At 39.2% G+C, this 22,563-nt stretch overlaps 1 protein-coding gene across 9 annotated transcripts in view; it reads right to left on the bottom strand.

The window, feature by feature from the left end:
- Positions 1-22,563, bottom strand: part of PRDM5 (PR/SET domain 5) — a 268,026-nt gene that overhangs the window by 114,802 nt on the left and 130,661 nt on the right. For all 9 annotated transcript variants that reach the window (XM_060416677.1, XM_015096345.4, XM_060416678.1 and 6 more), the window contains 3 exons: positions 21,067-21,224; positions 4,453-4,546; positions 737-897 (listed from right to left, as the gene is read on the bottom strand). In XM_060416677.1, coding sequence (XP_060272660.1) covers positions 737-897; positions 4,453-4,546; positions 21,067-21,224 — 413 coding nt within the window. The remainder of the gene's footprint in view (positions 1-736; positions 898-4,452; positions 4,547-21,066; positions 21,225-22,563) is intronic.

Here is a 22,563-nt window from a genome sequence, read left to right as displayed (position 1 = left end):
ACTTCAGCCTTCATTCAGCAGGACACACTGAGCAACATAAAACTACCACGTGTCACAGTCATTTCTAAAGTCAACACTAAGACCTTCAGCTTCATTAACCATAGTATCAATTTTGCTGTTTTAAAAATTTACTTAAAATGCATTTAATCAACAAGTAGAAACAACCTGTTGATGTGCTGGAGGTAATTAGGATAACACAACTATGATAATCTCCAAATCACCATCAGTATGAACATCCTTTTACTTGCTTTGAGCAAATACTTCTCACGTCCCTGCTCTGTACCAGGAACTTCCCTAGGTCCTAGGGATGCAAGACGTAGAAGGACCACTCCAATCCTAGAAGAGCTCAGTCTAATAATCTGTCAATAAGTATCTGAACTAGCCTTTAAAACTAAAGCTATTTAAAGTCCTACTCAATAGCTTTAAAAAAAGAAACCTACGTTAATCAAAAAATGTCTAGAAGTGAGTAAAAGCTCACTCAGTAGCAGTCTGTGTCACTATCAGCATAGCTTGGGACTGCACAGAACCGTACCTAAATCTATGTTTGCTTTCAAACATATTCTCTTCTGATAAAATGAAGAAAACAGACATATGCTCAAGAGTTAGTATCAATCATGGGTTCCTTGTCGTTCCGGGTAAATATGTTGATAGATTAATATAAAATTGATTATAATTAACACATACACCTGTACAGTTAAAATACATAACCCTTTCAAAGTCACAGGTTTCTACTTACTTTTTTATGACTTCTAAGTACTGAAGGTGTAACAAATGCCTTATTACACAGCTCACATCTGTACTTCTTGTGTCTTTCGTGGACCACCTGGACATGAACATTCAAGGTGTCCTTTCTTTTAAAGGTAGCATCACAGTGATGACACTTGAATGTCCTCTCACCTTAGAAATGAAAAATCAAATTACAGAACCAGATGCAACAACAGGGTACTGTTAACACCCCTTCACGTCTACCGGCTTTAGTGCTGTTTTCTCCAAAACCAGAGCTTTGCAGCTCTAACAATTCATCGTAATCATAAAAGGTCATTCCTCCAGCAACTTTTTCACTTCCACATTTGCTATCCCCTGCTGTCAATTAGGTGGGGGGCAGGGGGAGTCCTTTAACCTTTAACTGGATTCTCAGTGCCTTTAACTGGAAAATGTAGGGGCTAAATTCGCTAATTTTGTAAAGATTCTAAGAATTTTAACGGCAGTATTTCTAGGGAACGGGCTTGAGTGTGAGGGGCACAGGCACTTGTGTTCAGCAGTGAGTTGCCTGGCAGGCCCTCCTGAAGTCCCCTCCCATCACCACTCTCCCTCTGGCCGTCAGAGGCAGGGAAGAGCTGGCTCTTGGACAGGAAGCTGGTATGAAGTCCCCGAAGGAGGAGGTCAGAGTGGGTCCTACACCCCGGGACAGGAGCAGGCTGCATCTCCCCTTTCTCCCTCAGCCCACTAGCTGTCCTTGGTTCACTGCTGGGGAAGGGCTTCCACGTCTAGGTGTTCATCTGGGGGCTACATCTCAGAGAGGCACCTGTATGGAGGCAGGGATATCAGAGAGGAAACCACCCTTTCCAACCCAGAGCCCTGGGTGCCTGGGAGGGTTCTCACTTTCGCATTAAACAGCCTCCCCTTGCAGGCAAGTACTCCCAAAGCTATGTTTAGGGAGACGGCAGGACTTTTTAAACTTTCATATCAAGCTATGTCTAAAGTCCATTTTAAATACATTTTAACTGATCCATGTGCCCAATTAGAAGATAGTGCTCTCTCCCAAAAAGTCAGAAAACATATGTAACCTGTATAAAGACAGATTAGTGTTTGCATATATTCTCCGTTTTTAGAGACCAATTATAATAGCCCAAATTCACAAATAATATCCATTATAAGACAAAATATGCTGATAAATTTCTTTACCTAAATATGAGATCACTTCAATTTCAACCAAGATCCTTTACCTTCCCCTCCATTTTAACTAGCATATATTTAGAAATTTGAAGACCCCATTATCTCTTCACATCAATTTGAGGGAGGACAAGAAGAAAGAAAATAAGAAGGAAAAAGCAAATAACTTCCCCTTCATCTTTGCAAACAGAAGTTCAGCTCTTGAAAGTCTCAGTCTTTAAGGAAGCTGTTGAGTTGTTGAATTTGATACCTGAAATAGTCACACCAAACTGTGCGTGAGCTGAGCAGACTCTGAGAGGTGTGTCTGTATCTTGCCTTTCTGCATTTTTGTTGCAGGGAGTTACTACCGTCATCTCGTTTCTCTTCATGTGTCTTTCATGATTTAAAATTTTATTTGTGTGAAATGTTTAACCAGTGAGAGTGAAAGGACAACTGACATAAGACTCTAAAAGTTAACAATACCAAGGCACTGGATAAAACTACTCCAGGACTGCTCTTATCAAAGTATTTCCCTTAAAGCATTAAGTGAATCAAAATACTGGTTCCTATACAAAAATCTCATCAAGCTATACCAAGGTAGTGCATACCTTTTTGCTTTCATATTTTAATTCCTGATTTTTTAAAGTTTATCAAAACTTTGAAATCCTCACGTGAGATTTTATCTGATTTTATCAGATTTCTTTACCTTAAATTTATCAGGAATTTTCCCTATCTTAAAACCAAGAAGCAAGCTAGCAACCTGCCTTTTGGTCTTCAGTGTATTAGGAAATAACAATAATTTCCAAAATAATTATGATAACTTATCCTTCATATTTGGAGCCACAGTGTGATGTAAGTTTCTAAAACAAATCTCATATTTTGAAGTTAAATGGGCTGTAAATTTTATATTGGATAAGACAAGATCTAGTCTTTTGTCCTCTCTATTTTAGCCACTTTTGGTTTTCCCACCCTTTCAGCTCACTAGCCTTAAGTGATGTTTACCTCAAAGGACACATTTGCTCACCCATTACCCAAGGTGACCTTCCTGGCTAAATGTCTTGATGTGGCTTCATAAAGCCCCTGACTGATGCATGGACCAGCAGATGGGCAGCATGTGAGATACAGAGTGCACAAGCACCGTCTACACTCAGTCACTTCATCTGACTCTCAAGTGGGTGAGAACTAAAAAGCTGAAATCAAAAAGATCCACTTCAGTTAACAGCTCCTTGCTGCTACAAAAAATTTCATCCATCAAAAAAAAAAAATTTCCTGAGCATCAGACCAAGATCAGCCATGAAAGTCTCAACAATATAAATGAGACTCCCTTGTCTGAATCCCTATTCTAAAATCCCTTCAGCTCATAACAGGTTTTCTCTCAATCAAATGGCAGTGAAATGAGATGGAAATTCCTGCTGTTAACGACAAAATTCACTTCTTAAATGCATAGCTGTTCTTTGTAAGGAAAATGGAGAGTGGTGCTGACAACTTCTCCAGAGCTGTGAGCTGACTACAGAATGACAGGAAGTCACAGCACTGCCTTTTCCGTGGGGGAGATGCAGTCCATCACAACTGTCCCACTTCATGAATACAGAGACTTCAGGGTCTTCTTATTTCACAGTTTAGATACTTTGACTTGACCAGAGAAAATTTCTTCCAAGATAATATCTTATCTGTACAATAAAATGTCAAGATTGATTGTTTTGCTTTCCTCAGAAATATTAAAAATTTAATCAGCAGTAGAAACTACATGTTAGTGGACGTTCTACTGATTAAACAACTCAAATCAAAAGCAAGACATGTAAGTATTAGATAAGTTATACCATTTTTATTTAACTTTATATATAGCAAAGCAGATACACATCTCTGGTTACTTTAACATCTGAACACAACTCACTTTAAAAGTTCATTTTGCAATTACATTTTCTTTACAGTGTGGTATTCTAAAATCAGCTCTCAGTGTAACTGCTAGACACACTTTCACGGTATATATGTAAATAACGTAATTCTCACTTCCTCTCAAAAAAATGCCCTTGCCAAAAGAAATGAGAGATCAGAGCAGACTGACCGGGGCTTGCATGCTGCACCCGCTCCGCCAGCATCCTGTGCGACCCTGAGTGTGTCACCGTGCTTCCCTGAGCCTCAATTTCCTCCACTCCCCTCAAACGAAGAGCTTAAATTAGACGTTTACTCTAATTCTTTCCCACTGTAAAAGCCTGTGAACTAATAAAATCACGCCAGGTATCTGCATGTTTTAAAGAGTCTCTTAATAATGACATTTAAAAAGGAACATAAGTGTCTGTTTCAGAGCAAATTTCAAAGACGTTTTATTGACCATGACATGTTTTTATACACAAGCTTTAAAGAGTGGGAAAAATGATATAAAGTGATATGCCTCATAAAACGATTAATCTTAGCTTGCAAAAATAAAGCTAGACCAGAGGAAGAAAAGGTGAAAGGCAGTAATCCATTTTTTTTTTTAAGTTCAAAAGTAGATAACATAACTACTTTATAGTTCTGCTTCTGTGATGTCTACATTTTAATAGGTTCCTTTGGTCTTCATCTGCCAGGATTGTGACTTACTGTTATGTATAAGCAGGTGTCTCTGCAAAGAAAATGGAGTCCGGAAGAGAGCTTTACACTCTTCACACTGGAACGGCCTCTCCTCCGAGTGGGTCTGCAGAAGGAAGACATCCTGAGTCAGGAGGCTCTAGAATTGACCAGTCATTACAGTAACCAGAGCTTGGATTCACGATGGGAACCAGAAGAGAGAGGAAGGCAGACAATATCCTGTTTCTTCTTGGAACATTCTTCCATAAAATCAGAAACACAAATAGGCTATGTTCACGGGAGAAAAACAACTGTATTTTTAAACTTCTCATATTAATTATACACTTGATAAGCAGTAAAAGAAATTGTTGCCATTGCCTTCTCCATATAATCTCAAAGGCTAATCTAAATACACAATGAGCTTTCTCAAGATCTACTTTGCAGAGTGAAATGATATGTGATTTCTCTAAAGCCCAAACTTCCTTTACCACTGGACAGACTTTATGCTGGCCCAGTATTTTCAACACAAAGGAAACTGGTGTGAGGGAGGCTGTTTCCATCCTTTCTCTCAACTTCACTGACTAACTTCAAATAATTTTCAGTCCTAAGAGCTGCTTTTCCCCTGAATTAAATTAGAGCATTTATTCATGTTATAATTAACAGCAGGTAAAATACATTATTTTTATTGAGTCAAATGTTACGCTAAACACTTTACATGAATTTATTTCACTTAAATCTAACAGCAATTTGATAAATAAAATGCTATTAGGGTCCCCATATTATAGATGAGGAAACTAAGGTTCGGAAAGTTGCAGTAGTGCGCCAAATGTCGAGCAGCATCCATGTGGTAAGCACCACGAATTACGTGACAGACAAGAATACGTGTGTGAGCAACAAGCAACAGAAAACCTCCTGCTAGGTAAAAAACGGAACAGTAAAACCAGCTTGTCACCTCCCCTGTTTCCTACTACGCATCAGTGTTCACCCATTTGTTACAGACTCATAAAGAAAAATACATTCTACCATGGATGATGGCAAGATAACAATGCTCATAAGTGCTAATATATAAAAAACTGAACTATAGTCTCTTGTTAAAGTAAAGCATACAATTGATGGGCTGTGTCATGGTACCTGAGATATAGAAATAAAGGGTATAATTTAAAGAGAAGTCACTTTATTTACAGCCTATCTATTTATACATTTTCTTAATCTAATGGACATTATAATATTAAAGATTTAAATATTACCTATTAACATAATGTTAGTGAAAAAGAGACGTGCTTTTTTGACTGTGAAAAATACACATAAAGCATGGGAGGAACAAATATTTAAAACTCAGCATAAACTACAGGTGTTCAAATGTACTAGTAATAACGATATTTAAATGAGAGGAATAAATAAATACGTCAACAAAATAGAACAAGGAGTTTCACAATATAAGATATAGGAACATTTAGTATAGGAAAATATGACATTTCAAATTTGTGTAAGAATACTGGATTGTTCTGGAAAAGGAAATGGCAAACCACTTCAGTATTCTTGCCTGGAAAACCTCATGTTCAGAGGAGCCCGGCAGACTACAGTCCACGGGGTCACAGAGTCAGACATGACTTAGCAACTGAACAACTGGATTGTTCAGTGAATGGTTGTAAGACAATTGAGACATTCAGAAAAAATTAAGTTGTGCCTATTCCCCACCCGTTACAAGAGACAAATCCCATTTCAACTCAGATGTTTTCTCAAATCTGAAGGATAAGATACTAGAAGAAAACAGTGAATATTTAAATAATTTTTGCTTAAGGAAAGACTTTCTAAGGATGGCAGAAATCCAGGTATTCAGATGAGAGAAAGAATTAAATTTAGAACTGCAAAGCAAAAATATTTGGGACAAAGAAAAATCTGCAACATAAACCCAAAGTTTTAAATTGCTAATATAAAGGGTTATAACAAATTAAAAAGAAAACATAAAAACTCCCTCCAAAAGGGCAAAAGGACTCTCCTCCAAATAGCACTCTTCACACTTCTTTCATTATTTATTTTGTGCCAAGTCTATGACATGCACTTCATGTCAGTCTTGTTTTATAGTCTGTGGATACAGTTGTGCAAAGAAAAGCAAATGTCCCCGCACTCACTGGGCTCTTATGCTAGCAGAGAGGCAACTAACAAGTGACGAAATACCAGACACACGCTACAGAGAAAGCCAGAGCACGGCAGGAGGACGCCAGAGGCCTCAGAGCACGGGGCAGCTGTTTTAAGCAGTGGCCATGGGGATTCTTGCTGAGAGGATGGCATGTCAGCGGTCTGATGGAGTGGGGGAGCTGGGCCAGGTCACCGAGGTGCTCCAGGCAGGAAACCAATGGAGGCGAGTGTGACGGGAGCTGAGAGGGCGACACGCAGAAATGAGGAGATGAGGTCAGACAAACGGGAGAAGCATCCAGAGGAGAGATAAATCCTGGAGGATGGTGAGTCCCCTGAAGGAATTTTGTCTTTCACTGAGAGAGACACAAAATGTCTATAATGTATTTTCAGCAGGTAAGAGGTATGATTCACTTGGCATTTAGAATGCTAATAAGGTGGCTGAGCTGAGAAGATGGTGCAAGGGAGACAAGGAAAAGCAGAGACACTAGAGAAGCAATAGCAATAAAGTGAGCAAGAGGTGCTGAAGACCTACACCAGGGGGGTAGCCACTAACCTGAAGAGAAGTAGGGGGATATATTATGAAGGCAAGCAGGCTTTCAGAGGGACTTGGATATGGAACATAAGACACAGAAAGAAGAAAGCAAGCCAGCTTCCAAAATTGTGACCTGAGCAATGGTAGTATTCTGTCAAATACCACTGTCCACTTTATATGAAACTAATATAACTTATATGAACTATATATGAACTTCTATGAACTAATATATGAAACAGTAAGAAAGGAACAAGCTTGGGTAAAAGATAAGGGGTGTGATTTTGGACACCTTCAGATGACTATTAAGAGATGTCAACAGGCAGCTGAATATCTCACGTCTGCATTACAATGGGTATAAAACTTGGGGATATCATAGTACATACAGTATCAGTATTTCAAGCCATGAATGCAGTTAGAGAATGAAAAATTTAAAACCAAATACGACCTGTGGTCTATCAGACTGGCAAAAGTGAAGAAAACAGACATTATTTGGTGTTGACTAAAGGGTAAGACCAAGTAATCTCACATCTGGTAGATGCGAATGTACATTTTCTGAGTGCAGTGTGGCTCTACTTACAAAATGATAAATGTGTGTATACCTTTTGACAAATCAATTTCCTTTATAAATATATATATGACAATTTTTACACTTGTTTAAAAAGGAAAACTCATAAATGTCCACTGATAGACATAAACCTAGTTAACTAAATTCTAGTGATTATTACATAAATACTTTTTCTTTGATACGGAAAAGCTTCCATAACATATTTTGAGTTGTCGAAAGCACAATGCAAAGCATTATCTAACAGAACACTATTTATGGCACCTACATACTCACGGAGAACAGGGTCTAGGAAGATGCTTTACAAAACACTTCTGAGGGTTTTCATAGTAAAGTGGACAGTGGTATTTGACAGAATTTTTCCTATCCTCTTCAGACCTTTCTCTGATGTTCTAATTTTTCTACAATAAGTAGATAATGTCATTGTAAAGAGAAGGAAACTTTCACTTTTAGAGCATCCCCACTGGAAAGCAGGGTTGATTTAATCTTCTAAAAATATGTTCCACACCAACCCTTTCTTTCTCTTTCTCTAAATCAAGGACAAAACAACCTGTGGATATAATTTAGTTGCTTGATGATGAAAGAACTGGGGACAGCATGATGCCTTGGATCTATGTGAACCAGAGCCTCGACGGCTAGATACTGGCCTCAGCTCAACAGCATGTTTCAAGTAGTAAGCTGTCAGTGCAGAGCCTGGTGAATAAACTCTCTGTTAAAAAATTCCAGCACCCAACACCACAAAGCTGTGATGGCATAACTTATGAAAGTCTCAGCATTCAGTCTCACTTAACTGAGGCCATAGTGAAATGCCTATAAGTTGTTGATAGAAGTCTCCAAGAAACATTTACAATTACCAAAGAAAATTATACTTTTTAAAAGGTGTCTTACCCTTCAATTTTTCATCTAACAGGGTGCCAAACTTTCCACCAACTTATTAATCACATTATCCCTGAGTTACAGAACATCCTCCTTTTAAATGCCAGGTCACTGAGAAACCAATCTGATGATGTAACAAATGAACTACTCCATGAAGTAGTAAGATGAAATTTATCTTTTATGCCCCATGTCTGATTACTGCTGCAGATGTAGAAAGTACATAAGAAAATGTGTTGCACTATTCATAACACTGGATAAAATGTCTCAAAGTGCTTCAGAAACTTTATAACATGATTTTATAAAACAGTTAACAAATTATCACATTTCTAGCCACTCAAACCAAACATTGATTTCAGGAGAGCAGATTAACATTTTTATCAGGCCCATTCAATTTTTAAAATGGTAACTTTCACTGTAAGTGATATATACTGCTCCAGAATTAACAATATGACTGGAAATGACATTTCTTTCAGTCATGTGCAAAGCAAGAAAACTATGACAAATTCAGAGAAAACAACCAGAGATAAAACAAAACTGGAAAAATATTCCAGGGGTATATGTGTAAAAACTATTCTTTAAAAAATCTCATTACTGAAGTCTGCATATCGTAAATATATTGCTGTTCCACTGGGTCACATAACAAACCTAAGGCTACATAAAACCTATGTCATCCGGCTATTTATAATGTCTGTGGATTAAATTTTTACTCTAAGACTTAACAACTGACTTCCTTAAAAGAGTTGCTCCTCACAAATATGAGTAGAACCTGAAGAAATATTGAAGAAATCAGTCTCTTAGTATAGGAAAAGGTAACTCATTTCACACAGAGAAGTTTAGATATAAAATTCAGGTGATGTTCCTATAGGACAGCCTCGAAGAGCCAAGCCCAGCCTTTTCATTGCTGGAAAGCCACAACTTATTAGTACAAAGCCATAAGCCCAAGGCACCAGCTACGGAGGTGCCCACAGTCCATGGTACATCCCTCCCTCCGGACCTGCAGGGGACTGGCGCCAGGACCCAAGAGGACACCAAAGTCTGCGGATACGCAGGTCCCTTAGACAAAACAGCACAGGATTTGCATACAAACTATGCAGGTCCTCTCACACATTTAAAATCATCTCTGGATTGCCTGTGGGCTTCTCTGGTGGCTCAGCTGGTAAAGAAGCCACCTGTAATGCAGGAGACCTGGGTTTGGTCCCTGGGTCAGGAAGATCCACTGAAGCAGGAAACGGCAACCCGCTCCAGTATTCTTGCCTGGAGAATCCCATGGACAGAGAGGCCTGGCAAGCTACAGTCCACGGGGTCTCAAAAGTTGGACACAACTCAGAGACTAACCCACCACCACTAGATTATTTGCAATACCTAATACCAACACAGTGTAAATAGTTGCCAGTGCACAGCAAATTCAAGTTCTATTGTTTGGAAACTTTGGAATTTTTTCCCAAAGACTTTCCATTGCAGTTTGATTCAATCCATCAATGTGGAACCTGCAGACACAAAGGGCCAACAACCTACCCTGATTAAGGCAAAGGGAATTTGTGAAAAGAGGAAATGATCCCAGGCTTGCAGATGAAGTCTTCCTTGGAGAGTAGCAATTTAAGGTTCCCACTCGAGGTACTTCCCCCCCACATATTTCTTAATCAAGGATGCCTCTAGCAAACATGGCGTTGAACATGTGACTTTTCAGGCTTGCTGGTTTGACCCATAATTTAAAAGCTCTGCCTCTGTATAGCCACTACTTATTACAACTATGCTAGCGCCATACAGAACAAGTTATTCTCTCTTCCAGATGAAGCTCTTTGAGTATCTGGAGACAGCAACCACGTCCTTCAGAAACTGTCCAGCTAACAGACATCTTCAGCTTTATTCAGGAAGACACAGCTGTTCGACGCATCACAGTAACTGTGAAACAGAACTTTCTGCAGGTGTCCTCGTGTGTGTAACTCATATGTAAGAAATCACAGCAGCTATACTGCCTTCTCTGGTGGACAACCTGTTTGCTAGGAATCATGCCTAGATAAATTGGTAATCGCGCATTGAACTTTATGTGACATCCAAAGAGAAATGAGTAGATTCCTAAAGCAGAAACAGACATACACAACAATGGATCAACTCCAGTCCCATCTAAAAGTTGCCCTCTCTAAAATGTAATACCCGTTCTTCTACAGGAAATAGCTTTCTTATAGTACAAATTCCTAGAAAGTAACAGATAAAGAGAACATAGGACGACAACAGGATCCGAATGTTTGGGATAGAAAGTAAAATGCTTCTGCGCGTGTGTGCACGCATGCGGACACACACATGTATTTAAACCACTACCCAATTCTCCGTCAGCATCACTAGAGGACACAGTCTCAACTGAAACCTTCACAAAAACTAAGCAAAGCTATTTTCAACATGACACAGATGCAAACTAAGTCAAAAGATCAGAGCTTGACTCTAAACTGATTATAGTTTCTAACTTTAAAACATTCAATATGGGATATTAGGTTCAAAGCCTATTTTTTTACTGAGAATACTATACTTCAGCATATCTTAATTACAACATATAGTTCTCATTTGTACATTTCTCGTTCTCATTGGTTCAGGCATTTTCTAGTATAATACAAATTGCTATAGTAGAAAGAAGAGTATCTCTTTTTAAAAAATGTGATAATTTTCCATTTAACTTAGCTTCTAAATTTATACTACTACTACTACTAAGTCGCTTCAGTTGTGTCTGACTCTGTGTGACCCCATAGATGGCAGCCCACCAGGCTCCTGGGATTCTCCAGGCAAGAATACTGGAGTGGGTTGCCATTTCCTTCTCCAATGCATGAAAGTGAAAAGTCAAAGTGAAGTCGCTCAGTCGTCTCCGACTCTTAGCGACCCCATGGACTGTAGCCCACCAGGCTCCTCCATCCATGGGATTTTCCAGGCAAGAGTACTGGAGTGGGTACTCACTAATATTTTTGCATTACTTAAAATTCATTACCTTGTGTATTGAGGGTTCACATAACTATACTGCCTACCCTCATGCTAAATCTCCCTCCCCGTTTGCTATGCTCTATGAGTCACAGACTTTATTTCCAAAGTTTGTTTTTTTTTCCTCAGTGTAACCAACCATCACTAAGTCTAGGCTATGGTGGCTGCGGCAGCTGCGGCTGCTGCTGCTAAGTCACTTCAGTCATGTCCGACTCTGTGCAACCCCATAGATGGCAGCCCACCAGGCTTCTCTGTTCCTGGGATTCTCCAGGCAAGAATACTGGAGCGAGTTGCCATTTCCTTCTCCAATGCATGAAAGTGAAAAGTGAAAGTGAAGTTGCTTAGTCGTGCCCGACTCTTAGCGACCCCATGGACTGCAGCCCACCAGGCTCCTCCGTCCATGGGATTTTCCAGGCAAGAGTACTGGAGTGGGGTGCCATTGCTATGGCTAACCTGAGTTGTTTTTTCAATCCTCTTTTACTTAATCTTCTAATAGATCCTTTGGGCTGGAAAACAAGTCAACCCAAGCCTGGCAGAATTTCAGGCAGAACAGAAATGGAAGGGATAAAGGATCTCAAGGTTGTATGAAATTAAATGTTTTAACACATGAAAAAGTAAGAAATATACTGGCAATGGAGAATCTAACAATAACAGAGGATAATGAACTCTTTTCCCTTACTGCTTTTTCTACCCTGAACATTTCTGAACCAAATAATTCACAAGAGCAAGAGTATATATTTCTGTCACGAGGAGCTGTTTTTTAATATACAATGTTGATTTCCAGGAAGATAAAAAGGAAGTGGTGATAAGATGTCTGCTTATTAACATTAACTTTCCCAAACACCATGTAAGAGAATTTTGAAAAAGGGAAACTACAAATCAGCCTTTGCTCAAAAGATATTAAAAAACATTATAAACTACAACTATTATAATACTCTGATATTGTAAGGGAATATAGATTAAATGGGACAAAATGGAGTGCAAAAATAATTTATATGAGAGGCATTCATCATGATAGCTCAGTTATGAAGCAATATTTCAAACACCATATCTAAAAATAAAGTATTGATGGATTAAAATACCAATTAAAAAAGGAACAAAACTTTTAAATGCATTAGTGAATATCTGTATCATCTTGGAAAAGCAAAGTTTTCTAAATAAGACATAAAATTCAGGAGGTATACTCAGAAGTCATAAAACTCACAATCCATGTTATACTTGAATATATAAAAATGTAAAACTTCTTTATTCAAAAAATGCAAGTTGATAGATGGGGGGAAATATTACAAACAAAAACAGCAAAGTACTAATATTCATCTTTATAGGGCTGCTAGAAATCAATGAAAAGCAACCAAACAGGGCAGCAGAAAAAGGACAAAGAGTACCTACCAGCATTTCTCAGAAGAAATGGAAAACAAACATAAAAAGAATAGAATTACACCTGGTATTGCTAAAATGCGATGAAATATCACTTGTCAATTTTCAGACCGAAAAAAAGGCTGATAAAATAGACAATTGTGATGGCACAGATAAAGGGCACTTTCATCACTGCTAAGTGAAATAGAGCTTTTTCAGAAGACAGCTAGGCAGGAATGATCAAAATTTAAAGTAAACTTGGTATCTGACCTATACACTCCATACTTTAGATCTACCTGCATAAATACTCTTGGCAAACTTACCAAGTTTTATGTAATAGGATGTTCACTGAAGTATAAAATAGTGATGATCATAAAAAATGAATAGCTTTATATGAATCTACCCGAAACACTCGCCAAGTCGAATGTTAAGGCAAAGAATAAGGTCTTGAATGATACCTGTGTCATAAAACCATTTACATTTAAATATATTTTTCTCCCAGATGGGCAGCAGTGTTTTCTCCAGCTCAGTTCAGTCACTTAGTTGTGTCTGACTCTTTGCAACCCCATGGACTGCAGCATGCCAGGCTTCCCTGTCCATCACTAACTCCCCGAGCTTACTCAAATTCATGTCCATTGACTCAGTGATGCCATCCAACCATCTCATCTTCTATTGATCCTTCTTCTCCCAGCTTCAATCTTTCCCATCATCAGAGTCTTTTCAAATGAGTCAGCTCTTCACATCAGGTGGCCAAAGTACTGGCGTTTGAGGTTCAGCATCAGACCTTCCAATGAATATTCAGGACTAATTTCCTTTAGGATGGACTGGTTGGATCTCCTTGCAGTCCAAGGGACTCTTCAAGAGTCTTTTCCAACACCACAGTTCAAAATCATCAGTTCTTCAGTGCTCAGCTTTCTTTAGAGTCCAACTCTTACATCCACACATGACTACTGGAAAAAATATAGCTTTGACTAGACGGACCTTTGTTGGCAAAGTAATGTCTCTGCTTTTTAATATGCTGTCTGGGTTGGTCATAGCTTTTCTTCCAAGGAGCAAGCGTCTTTTAATTTCATGGCTGCAGTCACCATCTGCAGTGATTTTTAGTTCAGTTCAGTCGCTGAGTTGCATCCAACTCTTTGCGACCCCATGAACCGCAGCACACAGGCCTCCCTGTCCATCACCAATTCCTGGAGTCCACCCAAACCCGTGTCCATAGAGTTGGTGATGCCATCCATCCATCTCATCCTCTGTTGTCCCCTTCTCCTCCTACCCTCAATTTTTCCCAGCATCAGGGTCTTTTCCAATGAGTCAGCTCTTCGCATGAGGTGGCCAAAGTATTGGAGTTTCAGCTTTAGCATCAGTCCCTCCAATGAACACCCAGGACTGATCTCCTTTTAGGATGAACTGGTTGGATCTTCTTGCAGTCCAAGGGACTCTCAAGAGTCTTCTCCAACACCACTGTTCAAAAGCATCAATTCTTTGGCGCTTGGCTTTCGTCACAGTTCAACTTTCACATCCATACATGACCACTGGAAAACCATAGCCTTGACTAGGCAGACCTTTGTTGGCAAAGTAATGCCTCTGCTTTTTAATATGCTGTCTAGGTTGGTCATAACTTTTCTTCCAAGGAGTAAGCGTCTTTTAATTTCATGGCTGCAATCACCACCTGCAGTGATTTTGGAGCCCAAAAAAGTCAAGTCAGCCACTGTTTCTACTGTTTCCCATCTATTTCCCATGAAGAGATGAGACTGGATGCCCTGATCTTAGTTTTCTGAATGTTGAACTTTAAGCCAACTTTTTCACTTTCCTCTTTCACTTTCATCAAGAGGCTCTTTAGTTCCTCTTCACTTTCTGCCATAAGGGTGGTGTCATCTGCATATCTGAGGTGATTGATATTTCTCACAGAAATCTTGATTCCAGACTGTGCTTCCTCCAGCCCAACATTTCTCATGATGTACTCTGCATATAAGTTAAATAAGCACGGTAACAATATAAAGCCTTGATGTACTCCTTTTCCTATCTGGAACCAGTCTGTTTTTCCATGTCCAGTTCTAGCTATTGCTTCCTGACCTGCATACAGATTTCGCAGGAGGCAGCTAAGGTGGTGTAGTATTCCCATCTCTTTAAGAATTTTCCAGTTTTTGTTTTTTTTTTCCTAAGCTCCACCCAAAAGAACAACCTCTTACACAGAAACACCAGTGTGCAGCGTGGAAGCTCCTGGCCATTCACTATGGTGAAGGAGGTGCTCTGTAGTTTTTACTGCATTTGAAAACTTCCCATCCAACCTCACACTCCAGGCTGTCTTCTCCTATTATCTTTCTCATTTCAATGGTCACCTTTCCCAGTTTCTTCTCTACCTTCCCAACTCAGTCACCTAACCACCTCTAACTTACACCTTCCCATTTCTAATATGCCCTACTCCAATCCATGACAGTGACTTAAAGCATGTCAAAGGCCTTATGCTGAGGATAAACACTGAATTTTACTCAAGACTAGAAAATATCCTCCAGGTACAAGGATCACCGGCCTTTAAATATAGAAGCAGATGCGTAATAATGAACAAATAGTTTGTACAAGGGTACGGTCTTTACCATACTTGGGGAAAGCCAGGGCCATCAGGTGAGCCTGCCCAGTCCCTTCCAGGCCCTCCCTGACATGCAGTGGGCAGGATTCTCACCTAAACTGCGCACCTGACCACCCATGCATTCATGCATGCCCTCTGGGGGTTATTTTCCTACAATGTCTGCTACAAATGAAAATAAGCAAAACAAAATTAATTTTCAAAATAGAACATTTCCCTTTGTGGTTTTAAGAAGGCTACTGGTGTGCACTCAATCAAGCAGGTCAAGTGAGGTAAACTTAAAACCCTGGGCTGGGCTAGGCTGGTAAAGAGCAGACAGCAAAGGCGATATTCCACACAGGGTAAGCTCTGGAGGTGAGGAGGCGGCCTGAACCTTTCAGGCACAGGTAAGAATCAGAGGCTAGAGGTTTGGGAGGCAAGGCCTTGTGCCTACAGGAGCCAGGGGGAAGAAAGCTCTGAAAAGCAACAAGTAATGCTTGTGTTCTGGCAAGCACCAAGGTACAGTCTTCAGCTCATGGTTCTTCAGTTAATATTTGGGGGTTGGGGGACTGGAGGAAGTAGAAGCAAGTTGGGAGGGAGGTTCCTCTATTAAAGCTCTTCAGAGGATAAAGGTTCATCACTGATTTGGCAGTAAGTGAGCTACACTTCAAATATCTAACTCAGAGCCATAAAAGGGTTCAGAAAATTAAAACAGTGCAGTCATCTTCAAACGAAAGGTCTGAGGAGTTCTTAGATATCCTGGGCTGATAAAGCCAGTGCAGAAATTACAACAGTAATTTTGCAGTGTATCACTGATCACTAGTGTGCTCATACAGTCAGGAAAGAGAGTGCTCAGAAAGGCAAAAATGATGCAACACGTACTACAAATATAGATTTAGAGAAATCACTTCTCATATCACAGCTACTATAACTAAGAACATTAACTCTTATTTGGGATAATCTTTTCACAAACTTTTATTCATTCAGAAAGTGTCTGCCACACTCAAAACACAATAAGGTCAGTAGGTGCTGTGTGTCGACCGTCTGTCTTCAAAGTTTACCGTCTAGTTATAGGAAATACGGTGTTTACATTGGGAACTATACAATGCTATCTCAATATCCATCTAAGAAAAACAATTTAAATATGGTAAGCAATTTGCCATTAGCTAAACAAGCTTCAGAGAAACATCTATCTGTTGCTTCTCTCCTTCAAATTCAGTTCCTACATGCCCCTTAGTTTAAGCATCTCATCACTGTGAACATGCTTTCTAGATCACAAAAACAGGTAATTCTACATATATACTATCTTAAGTGAGCCACCAGCTACTCCACCTACAGCTCACTTGAAGAAGAGAAATTTGATGCAAAGTTGAAGGAAAAAGTGGTTGTGATGGAAAAACTGAACAACTATCTTTCAATCTACAACTTGGCACCTTCCTTAACTGTCAAAGATTTTTTTATTATGTAAAATTTATGCTACATATTATGGTTTTAGAATCGACTCCATGATTTCTTTATGGAGAGACTTGTCCTTTTTTTAAGGTTTAATAAAATATCACCTGAGCAAAGTCAGACTTGCAGAGTTTTTCAAACTGTTTATGACCAAAAATATAATTTTTATATCAAAAAGATATATATATATACAGCTACTCACACACTCGTGTATTATTTCATTAAAATGAAAGTGAAAGTGAACTTGCTCAGTCGTGTCAGACTCTTTGCAACCCCATGGACTGTAGCCTATCAGGCTCCTCCATCCATGGGATTTTCCAGGCAAGAGTGCTGGAGTGGATTGCCATTTCCTTCTCCAGGGGATCTCTCCGACCCAGGAATTGAACCTAGGTCTCCCGCTTTGCAGGCAGACACTTTACTGTCTGAGCCACCAAATGACTCTTATTCTCATATTTTCTATTCTATTTTTGTAATGGCTATGGATGACCCAGTAAATTATTTCAAGACCCACAAAGCAGTCATGGCCCAGAACTGGGAAATCACTGGATGAGGTATTAATATAAGATGCCCAATGGGATTATTTTCAGAGAGGTTTGTGACCAGAATCCTTCGTGCGCCTCTAGTGTTCATCCCTGGAAGGTTATGTAAAATGTCAGGAACAAAGGTCTTTTATCTGAATAGATGCAGCTCTGCCCCCCAAAGAGCTTGTTTATGAACTTAATCAGGACAAAACCTCTCTGTACTCATTTCCATCATCAAGCAAGTAGTACCAGCTCCAGGATCAAGATGGTTCAGGCCACCTAGACACGCCATCCACCACAGGAGGAGGAGAGCACTGCACACTCCTCTCAATTTGGCTTTGCGTTAACTTTGATAGGGACAAATAGAGGTTGAAGAATAACTAGTTTCTGTTTCCTGCAGTTCTGAGGTGTCTGTCCAATTGTGATTTTTAAAGTTACAGAATACAGTTGGGTCCAGATAAACAATCTTAATTTTAGGTAGACCCTAAAAAAATCATTTAACCTTGTAATAAGGTTAAGTGACTGTCACAGAGGATTACGGAAAAGAAAAACTAATTCTGACCTACTGAGCTTATATAACTGGCAAGATGACGTATCCATCTCTTTGCGACTCCATGGAGTTGTAGCCCGCCAGGCTCCTCTGTCCTTGGGATTCTCCAGGCAAGAATACTGGAGAGGATTGTGGTTCCCTTCTCCAGGGGATCTCCCCGATCCAGGGATCAAACCCAGGTCTCCTGCTCTATTGGCAGATTCTCTGCCATCTGAGCCACCAGGGAAGTCCAAGATGATGGAACACATAACTAAGGTTTAGAAACAGAAATCACGCCTTCAGAACTTCCCTGACAGTCTAGTGGTTAAGAGTCTGCCTTCCAACGCAGGGACATGGGTTCAATCCCTGGTTGCAAAACTAATGGCACAGGGCAATGAAGCCCCTGCCACAACTAGAGAGAAACCAGGGCACTAGAACGGAAGGTTCCACCTGCCACATCGAAGACAAGGTGCAGCCAAAAACAAACAAACAAATGTGTATCTCTTAAAAGTCGACTGCTAAGCTGATAAGAAATGAAACCTATCTTAAAACAGAAAAAGCAGTCTCTCAATGCCCAACATTCTCCATCACTCATCACCCCTTATAAAAAAATCACTCCTTCGAAACTGCATGCCATATTGTCATAATCATAACGAAATATTCCCTTTTCATGCAAATCTATATGTAAGAGAATCGACCAAATAAATCAAATAGCTATAATAAAAATGCACACGTTACATAATCAAAACCCCAAAGAATAATTCATTTAAAATAACCAACTTTGGTCATGTTACATGATGAAGATCGTTCTTTTAATGACCTTTTTTTCTGCTTTCCTTGCTTATTTTTACTTTTTATTTTTGTAACTGGCCATTAATGAATAATGATAGAAGAAAAAGTTGATTTGCTTCTTTCATCGTAACTTTTGATAAATATTTTAGACATTTTCAAGTAACCATATCAAATACACGCTAGGATCACAACACGGTGAGCAGCACACTGTCCACAGCAGGACTGACTGTGCTTTCCACTTTGGAAATTATAGGCATCGTTGCTTCTATCCTTCCCACGACATCATTACTATTTCCATATGATTTATGACTAAAAGTATGAGAGATGGTACAAAGATCCTGTGCCAAATTCCCATATGGCATATAATACAAGCCAAACTGTGAAAAACTTGTAAATGTGGGGAGATCAGATTCATCAAAGAAAGAAACAAGAGGGTTCCAGAGACTGAGCAGGAAGCTAGCCAGATAGTTTTTAATAGGCATGTAATTCCAAACCAGCAGTAATGAATGTGGTCCTGCCTCTGAACATACAATGTTTGAGTTAAACATAAGGGCAGTCAGCAAGAAATCAGGCAGAGATGATTTGGTACACCATCAATCAACCCTATTTATTCTTTCATTAATCTGCCTTTTTTTCTCTTTAGACTGAAGCTGAAATCGATATCATAACTTCTTAAGTGATTTTGAAACAAATAAAATTATATGTTTGGAAAGTCCCAATAAATACTAAAATAACTATAATTACAATGGAATATTGCAAATAAAAAGGTAAGAAGCTGTTTGAAAATATATATGTATGTTGCTTAATACCATCATGAAATATGCCAACCAAAATTAATAACCAAGTGTTTATCACATCACAAATTTAAACACACATTTCTAAGATGTTGACTATCTTTGCACAGATTTCCTGAGTTCAATTCAAACATTATTTACTATCTACAGAAAATAGATTAGATAAAACATTCTGAAACAAGAACTTGAGTAACGGTAAAGTGTAGGAAATGCAAACAAAAATCAATAGAGGAAATACGAGATTATAACTTGAGAGTTTTACTACAAAGGAGGGAAGCTAGGGAGATCATGCTGAGAAACTAGAGAGGTCATGCTGAGTTGATATGGCTCGAGCAGAAAATAAGAGAAGAAAAAGCTGGAAAAGGAAGCTGGGGTCATGGTGCAGAGACCCCGAGTGACAGGGAAAAGACAGACTGTACGTAAGTGCTGGAAATCTACTTATAATATTCAGAGTACAAGAGTGACAGAGCTGTGATTTGGGATGATTTATCTAGTTGTCTGAGTAAGTAAGAAGTGATTAAATATCAAGAAAGTGAGGAAAATGAGACATGACCAGGATGTGAAAATGGTAAAGCAATGATTATGAAGATGGTAAGACAATGGAGAGGGCAGAATCTTTAAGAATTAGCTACTAATTCTAAAAAAGGGTTAAAATTAAATAAAGAGATAGGGATAAATACATGCTTTTGTCATTAACAGAAATTAACAGACACTTCCAAAAGTGAAGTTATCTGTGTGTGTGTTAGTCACTCAGTCATGTCCGATTCTTTGCAACCCTAAAGAATACAGCCCGCTTAGGCTCCACTTTCCAGGAATTTTCCAGACAAGAACACTGGAGTGGGCTGCCATTTCCTTCTCCAGGGGATCTTCCCGACCCAGGGATTGAACCCAGGTCTCCTGCATTGAAGGCAGATTCTTAACCACTGAGCCACCAGGGAAATCATTATCTGGAGCATGCTAAATTCATTAGGTCAAAAAGATGCCCAGTCATATATCAAACAAGTAGTGACAAGTGCGAGCCTAAAGCTTGAGATTAACAAAATAAATCATCTGAAATTCGTAAGTACAGAGTTTGCAGCATAATTCCTAGATGTACTTGACACAGAGGACACAGAATACGCCTACAGCCAAAGCATCCAGGACAATCCCTTGGTAACTCAGAGACCAAAGAAGCGTTCAGAGAAATTGGCAGAAGACCTAGCAAAGTTGCTAAAATGGCACCACAGACAAACAGGATCTCCAGATGGTAATATGAACAACAGTGTCAAACTTTAAAGAAGGAAGGGAAGATTTTGCAATTATTACAATGCTGGAAAACACTGGATAACACTTTGCTTGTTAGGAGAATCGTCTCAGAAGAGAATTTAGACTGATACAAAGCCACAGTGTTGATGGCCCAAGTGTTTAGAAAGCAGAAGCAAGATATTCTCCAATTATTTCATGTGTACAACTCAGATATGTCTCAGACATTCAAAACTTCTTTAAAAGATAAACAACTGATAACTGTATCGGCCAACCAGCATTTATACAATATTACAATACATTTATAACAATATTAACAAGCTTTTACCTTCTTGTGATTCTTGTAAACATTTCTGTGAGCAAACCCCTTTCCACAGAGCTTGCACTTGTAAGGTTTATCTTCACTGTGTATCACTTTGTGGGCACCCACTTGGTCAAGCCTCTTGAAAGATTTATTACAAATCTCACAATTATAGGGTCGTTTTTCTGTAAAAAAATGAGTGGAGACAATCTCATATCTATACAGGTAAAGGATAAAAAGGGAAACAGCCTTCCTTGCATTATTAATTCTTATGGACAAGTCAACAAAAATATCATTCAAACAACTGGAAAAAAGTCTATTACCCAATCCGTTAGATACGTGAGCCAACTCAAAACTCACAGAACATGAGCTTGCTCTTTTACTGACATATTCTGCCAACTAAATGTATAAAGTAGCTTAGGTATAAAGATGAAGTTTTAATTCAAGGAAGAAATTCTACTTCTGGATGAAAACCCTGCTGACTGGTATGAGCTGAAGTCAGGGTCACAACTCCGAACGTGAAGGGCAAGTGGTCTGACAGAGATGGAGGTAAAGGACAGACCTGCCTCCTGCACGGCCAAGGGTCCCATGAGGCCAAGCTTCCAATCTCAGCAGGAATGACACACTTAGGTTGCTGTGTAAAATCCATATGTATACAATATCCCTGTAATGTTGACAACTAGATTTTTCAAGCAAAGCGTATCTGAAGGCCACCCGTTTTTGATCTTCTATTTTCATTTGCCAAAAATATCTGTATCTGTCTCCAGATAAAGTGGCTATTCAAATACATCCTGAATTCAGCGGCCTCAAAGTACAGACATTCTAAACTTCAGAGACTTCATTAAGCAAAAGTTACTTTCAGAGCTGGATGCTTTTAAGTCTGTATAACAGACCTTTCATTCAAACATGCTTAAAATGAAATAACAGCTTTGAAAACTTAAGATTCTCAAAATGTATTTGTAAATTTCTCATTAACATTTATTAGTACCTTAGTTACAATGTGAACATATCTAGAAATGTTGGGACTCTTATTATTGAATCCCTGCTAAATGTCAGACACTCTGCTAGCAGGGTATGTAGATGACCTCATTTAACCCTCACAGCAATTCTGAAAGGTAGGATATCTTTATACAGATGAAGAACACGAAAACTAAAGGCTCAAGGAGGATTTGTTGCTATTGTTCAGTCGCTCAGTGGTGTCCGACTCTTTGTGACTCCATGGACTGCAGCAGGCCAGGCTTCCCTATCCTTCACGATCTCCCAGAGCTTGGTCAAACACATGTTCATTGAGTTGGTGACGCTATCCAACCATCTCATCCACTGTCATCCCCTTCTCCTCCCACCTTCAATCCTTCCCAGAATCAAGGTCTTTTCCAGTGAGTCAGCTCTTTGCATTAGGTGGGCAAAGAATTGGAGCTTCAGCTTCAGTCATAGGAGTACATAACAAATTAAATGATAAATCTGAAGATTTTTTATTTCATTTAGTCCAACCACATTTGCTTCAGAAATAAACTAAGGTCTAGA

This window comes from Ovis aries, chromosome 6 (assembly GCF_016772045.2).
Source record: "Ovis aries strain OAR_USU_Benz2616 breed Rambouillet chromosome 6, ARS-UI_Ramb_v3.0, whole genome shotgun sequence".
Classification (NCBI taxonomy): domain Eukaryota; kingdom Metazoa; phylum Chordata; class Mammalia; order Artiodactyla; family Bovidae; genus Ovis; species Ovis aries.
This window is presented reverse-complemented; position numbering and strand designations above follow the sequence as displayed.